This window comes from Alexandromys fortis, unplaced genomic scaffold, assembly GCF_014885135.2.
Source record: "Alexandromys fortis isolate MF-2015 unplaced genomic scaffold, M_Fortis_MF-2015_v1.1 scaffold_1, whole genome shotgun sequence".
Lineage (NCBI taxonomy): Eukaryota > Metazoa > Chordata > Mammalia > Rodentia > Cricetidae > Alexandromys > Alexandromys fortis.
The window spans coordinates 14,280,168-14,286,167 of record NW_026067927.1 but is presented as its reverse complement, the minus strand read 5'-3'; the positions used below and the strand labels follow the sequence as shown (position 1 = coordinate 14,286,167).

Genomic DNA, 6,000 nt, shown 5'->3' with positions numbered 1-6,000 from the left:
GACCAGCCTGGTCTACAGAGCTAGTGCCAGGACAGGCTCCAAAGCCACAGAGAAACCCTGTCTCAAAAAACCAAAAAAAAAAAAAAAAAAAAAAAATTATCCTGCTTTGGTGATCACTTTAACTTTCCACCGGTTTTTAGACTCAAGTATCAAGAAGTACCTAAGAGAACAACGGAAATGTAAAGAGAAGAAAAAGAAAGAAAAAACCTTCCCCCAAAAATTTAAGACATAAACACACTATGTTTGCCAGGCGTGGTGGCACTTGCCTGAAAGCCCAGCACTTGAAGATCATCAGTCTGAGGACAGCCTAGGCCTACACAGTGAGTTAGTTTGATCCTGTCTCAAAAACAGACTAACAGCAACTGACGAACAAGCAAAATATCACTGTTAGAGTAAACCAAGGATGAATTTTGTTTAAAGTTATATATATGCTTGTATTGACTCCAGGGCCTCACACATAGGCAGGCATTCTCCAGTGAGCTACTCTTATAGTCTGGAGAAAAAACTGTTTTCACCGGGCTGTGGTGGTGAACACTTTTAATCCCAGTGCCTGAAAGGCAGAGGCAGGCAGATCTCTGTGAGTTTGAGACCAGCCTGGTCTACAGAGTGAGTTCCAGGACAAGGCTCAAAGCTACACAGAGAAACCCTGTCTCAAAAAAAAAATTTTGTTTTCACTCTTTTTTTCTCTTAAGTGTGGAACCAAATCCATTTAGTGAGTGCACAGGAAACACAGGTCTGCCTCTGCCCTGGCCACAACCACTCGTTCCTCTCTAGGGCATCAGAGCACAGGGTCTCAACCTATGGGTCATGACCCCTTTGGGGTCACATCAGATATCTACATATCTATCGTAACAGTAGCTAAGTCAGTTATGAAGTAACAACAAAAATAATTTTATGTTTGAGGGTCGCTGCAACACGAGGGACTATATTAAAAGGGTCACAGCATTAGGAAGGTTGAGAACCACTGCATTAGAGGCACAAGACTAAAAATGAGGTCAGGTGTGGTGGGCCTTGCTCAATCAAGTACTTAGTAAGAGAAGGCAGGAGGATCACCAGTTCACGGCCAACCTGGGCTACACTGCAAAGCCCCGCCTTAGGGATCAATGAATGAATGGAAGGCTGGGAGTGGGTAGAATGCTTGTCTAGCCCCAGGCTGGCCCACCAGAACCACAGTAAGTAAATAAGTAGTAAAAACAGGCATGGTGGCCCACGACTGCAATCCCAGCACTGGGCAGGCACAGGTAAGCACAGGAGTCCAAAGTCTTCCTCAGCTACAAACCCAGTTCCAAGCCACCTTGGGCTACAAGTCACACAGTCTCAAAAAAAAAAAAAAAAAAAAAAAAAAAAAAAAAAACCAAAACCCAAAACCCAAACTAAACCAAAACAAAAAACCAAAGGGGGTGGTGCTGGTGGCGTGAGACTTAATGATTTAAAGAATAAAGGAGGGGGGTAGAGAGATGGCTCAGAGGTTAAGAGCACTGGATGCTCTTCCAAAGGTCCTGAGTTCAATTCTCAGCAACCACATGGTGGCGGCTCACAACCATCTGTAATGAGATCTGGTGCCTTCTTCTGGTGTGCAGACATCCATGCAGACAGAAAAAAAAAAAAAAAAAAAGAATAAAGGAGTTCAGTGGTGTTACAAAAAAATCCACATGATTTCCAAAGCAAAAACTTTTTCCCATTACCTGCTAAGTGCACTTAGAAACACTGGTTAAATACCATTTGTTTGGGTGCACCTCCATTTCTCTTCCGAGTGTTCTCTACTGACTCCCCGAGGAAAGCTGGAGCCTGAGCCCCCCTCTTCCCACCAGCCCCTGTCACACACACTCCTCTCTCTTCCCTTCAACTGGGCTAGACCCATACTCTGGTCAGTCATTATTCCGGGTGGGAACCGGGGCTATGCAAGTCCTGTTCACAATGCTGACTGCATTTCCTTCCTTATGCATTTCCTTATGCTTTATTTCCCTGTGATTAACAATTATTTTATTGCTTGCCTCATTTTCTTTGTGTGCATAAAATTTCAACAGAAAGCTTCTGTTGACATTGAAAGGTGAATGACTTAAGTCTGGGCATGCCACGTAGTCCAGCTTCTTGGGGGGCTGAAGTGGACTTATTGATGTAGGCAACGTAACAATAACCCATCTTGAAAAGAATACAAAAGGTATAAGATTTAGTCAAAATTTTGTTATTCAGCCAGGTGATGGTGGCGCACGCCTTTAATCCCAGCACTCAGGAGGCAGAGGCAGGCAGATCTCTGTGAGTTCGAGACCAGCCTGGTCTACAGAGCTAGTTCCGGGACAGGCTCCAAAGCCACAGAGAATTTGTTATTCAAATATTCTTTTTTTTTTTTTTTTNTTTTATGGGGCTTGTTCGGGGGGGGGCTCAAATGCCACAGATATTTTTTTTTTAAATTTTTTTTTTTTTTTTTTTTTTTTTTTTTTTTTTTTTTTTTTTGAGACAGGGTTTCTCTGTAGCTTTGGAACTAGCTCTTGTAAACCAGGCTGGCCTCGAACTCCCAGAGATCCGCCTGCCTCTGCCTCCTGAGTGCTGGGATTAAAGGTATGCGCCACTACTGCCTGGCTTTCAAATATTAATTCTAATAGTGAAAAAACTGGGGCAAATTAAAAAAAAAAAACAAGGAGTAAGGGTGGGTAGTGAGATAGCTCAGTAGTGGAAGACCCTTGCAGCCAACCCTGAAAAATTTGAGCTGGACCACTGAGACAGTGGAAAAAGAAAACTGACTCCTCCCGACTTCATATGCCAGGGTCATCGTTTTTTTGAGACAGAATGAGCTTGTGCTTGCTGCATAGCCCAGGGAAGGGGGCAATCCTCGTGCCTCAGCTGGGATAAGTGCAGGTTAGAAACAGACAAAATTTTACCAACAAATAACGATTAAGTTTATCACTTGCCCATGTCATTAAATAATCTATAGACCTTAAAATTAATAAGGTTGGTTAACAAGTAGATGCCTTACCAACCACAGTGAAGCTTTCTGAATTAGAGTTTGTGTATGGCTATTCTCATGACCAACAAGACTTTAATATTTTAAAATTCTTATTTAGCTGTTGGTGGAAAAGTGAACCCCCCCTCCCATCAGCTACACAAGTTAGCCTTATAGGGTTAATAACAGTGTCGGAAAAGATCCACGTCTGAAAGTAGGAAAGCCAGATGTCCCATGCGTCTAAAGGAAAGTATTTTCGGGATACGAACGGAAAGGGATGACTGTAAGGAAGCATTTGACTTATGCGAAAGTAAACATTAACCGGCAGACAGTAAAATGCTTGCTTCAGTTTCACGGAAGACAGCTGCCCTATGGAGCTGGGGGGCTGAGCCCAACCCTGACAGGCGTGGCTTCCCCACAGCAGGAGCCGAGCCGAGAACTCCACCAACCAGTGCTTGCCCCGCCCCTACCACCCCGGTCCAGTCTGCATAAAAATGCTGGCACTTTCTGTACCTGCTGGAGTTTACAGAACTCGGCCTTCAAGTCCCTAAAGGGGCTTTCACTGCCACCTTCCCATTCAGAAGAGAGCAGCACCAGAGACAGGCTGCGCCCTGGCATCTGCGCTCTCGTCAGACAAACACGCCGACTGCATGACTGACTTTCTGGGAATACCTGGATCAGCTAAGTAAAACACAAGTATTATCTAGAAAGTTAAACATGCGAAAGCCAAAGTGACTGTTTCCAACCGCTCTGGCTCCTTGAGATCCAAGCTGTGAGGCTGGGAATGTGGCTCAGTGGTAAAGTGCTCTCATGGAGACGTACAGTCCTGGCTTTGATTCCCAGCACCTCATAAACTCGAGCACAGCTTAGCATAACTGAAATCCCAACACTGGGAAGGTGATGGCCAGAGGATCAGATGCTGAAGGTCGCTTTTGGCTATATAGTTTAAGATCAGACTGGGATACATGAGCCCTCCCTCCACCCCCCAAAAAGACCCAACCTGGGATCCCTGGAACTCGCCCCATCTTGTCCCCCAGGGCCCCCGGCGGGAACCACGCACCGACACGAGCGGGATGCGCAAGTGAACTCCCTGCAGCCGGTTGAAGGTGGGGAACGTGCTCCAGGCGAGAAAGGCTCCGGGTTCGGGTCCCAGCAGGGCTACAAGCAGCACTTGGTGCTGGAAGCGCACGCTCGGCTGCTCCTCGTAGCTGCTCCGCTTCAGCCAAAACCCTGTGGGAGACAAGGCGGGTTGGGGAGCCAGGTCTAGAGAGCCGGCCTGGGCCAGCGGGCCGCGCCGGTGCATGTGTCTCTCCAAGCCCGGGCAGGCTCACCGTGAGTCCGGAAGGCCACCAGCAGAGGGGGGATGTAGGTGAGCGCGGTGGCCAGCAGCAGGAAGAGAGCGGCCTTGGAGCAGAGCCCAGCGCGGTAGCCACGCTCGGCCGGATGGGAGAAGAGCTGGTACAGCGCCATGAGCACAGGGCCGCAGAGCCGAGTCTCCACGGCAACCGCTGGCGGGCAGAGGAACCAATCGCAAGCACGCAGGACTTCAAGAGGGGTGGGGCTAGCCGGAGGTTGTACTAGATTAGATAGTAGATGAATTTTATGCGGTGCCTGCGGTCCCTTCAAGAAAACAACAAAACCAATATTTCCACTCACTGAAGTCTGTGTCAACAATTATGTGAAACCAGAAGTGCATAGACGTTAACTTGGTAAACTTCTCCCCACGGGTCATCTGTTAACGCACAACATGTGGACGGTGGATGTTGCTTAGTTGGCAGAGGGCTAGCCTACCTGCAAGGAAGCCCTGAAGTTCATCTCCAACACTTCATTAAACCCGGCACTGTGGCCCACATCTGTAATACCTGCAGCCCGTGAGATAGAGGCTGGAGGAAAAGAAGTCCGAGATCATCTTTGGCTACATTGTGAGTTGGAGGCCAGCCTGGAATACACCAGACTTTGTCTCAATACAAAAGCTCCAATGTGGCCGGGCGGTGGTGGCTCACGCCTTTAATCCCAGCACTCAGGAGGCAGAGGCAGGCGGCTCTCTGTGAGTTCGAGACCAGCCTGGTCTACAGAGCTAGTTCCAGAACAGGCTCCAAAGCCACAGAGAAACCCTGTCTCGAAAAACCAAAAAAAAAAAAAAAAAAAAAAAGCTCCAATGTTCATACTGAAGTCCAGTCATTCACATAACAAGGAGAAAGCCCCGTAGCCAGCCAGGTACTTTTGCCTTCAAATTGAGTTCAGTTTCTACCATACCACACAGCAGGAAAGTCGGAAAACAGACACGAATCCCACGGTTGTCCAAATGTTAGAGGTAATTAACTACATGGCTTCTTCTGATGTGCGTAATTAGGTATAATAAGTGTTGGTAGCATATTCCGCAAAGTTAGCATTTGCTGATCGATTATGTGAATACTTACTAATTTCTTTCTTTTTATAAATGTGCGTTGGTGTTTTGCCTGCATGTATATCTGTGTGAGGGTGTCAGATCTTGGAGTCACAGACATTTGTGAACTGACATGTGGGTGCTGGGAATTGAACCCAGGTCCTTTGGAAAAACAGTGGTCTTAACCACTGAGCCACCTCGCCAGCTCCCACCAATATTTCAACATGGAAGAAAGTTGGTTTTTTGTTTTGTTTTGTTTGTTTGTTTGGTTTGGTTTGGTTTTTTGAGACAGGGTTTCTCTGTGGCTTTGGAGCCTATCCTGGAACTAGCTCTTGTAGACCAGGCCTGCCTCTGCCCGGCTTATTTATTTATTTTTTCCATTTTTCAAGACCCGGTTTTTTTTGTGTAGCCCTGACTGTCCTGGAACTCTCTCTGTAGAACAGGTTGGCCTGGAACTCACAGAGAACCAACCAGCTGTCTCTGCCTCCCAAGTGCTGGGATTAAAGGTTTGCACCGACTCTTGCACCTTGCACCCCAACTCTGTCAGAGTTTTGTTTGTTTTGAAGAAGGGTCTTACTGCATAGCCTGAGCTGGCCTTCAGTTCTCCTTCCTCCAGGTTCTATCCGTGAGCAGTCAGTGCACTTGGCCACTGGGTCATCTCTCCAGCCCCACC

At 47.1% G+C, this 6,000-nt stretch overlaps 1 protein-coding gene across 1 annotated transcript in view; it reads right to left on the bottom strand.

Annotated features, from left to right (window-relative positions):
- Tmem231 (transmembrane protein 231) overlaps window positions 1-4,643 on the bottom strand; it is a 22,791-nt gene extending 18,148 nt beyond the window's left edge. Inside the window, exons 1-2 of the mRNA XM_050144453.1 lie at window positions 4,273-4,643; window positions 4,002-4,171 (exon numbers count right to left, since the gene is read on the bottom strand). Coding sequence (XP_050000410.1) covers window positions 4,002-4,171; window positions 4,273-4,411 — 309 coding nt within the window. The 5' untranslated portion in view covers window positions 4,412-4,643. The remainder of the gene's footprint in view (window positions 1-4,001; window positions 4,172-4,272) is intronic.
- Between the last annotated feature and the right edge of the window lie 1,357 nt (window positions 4,644-6,000).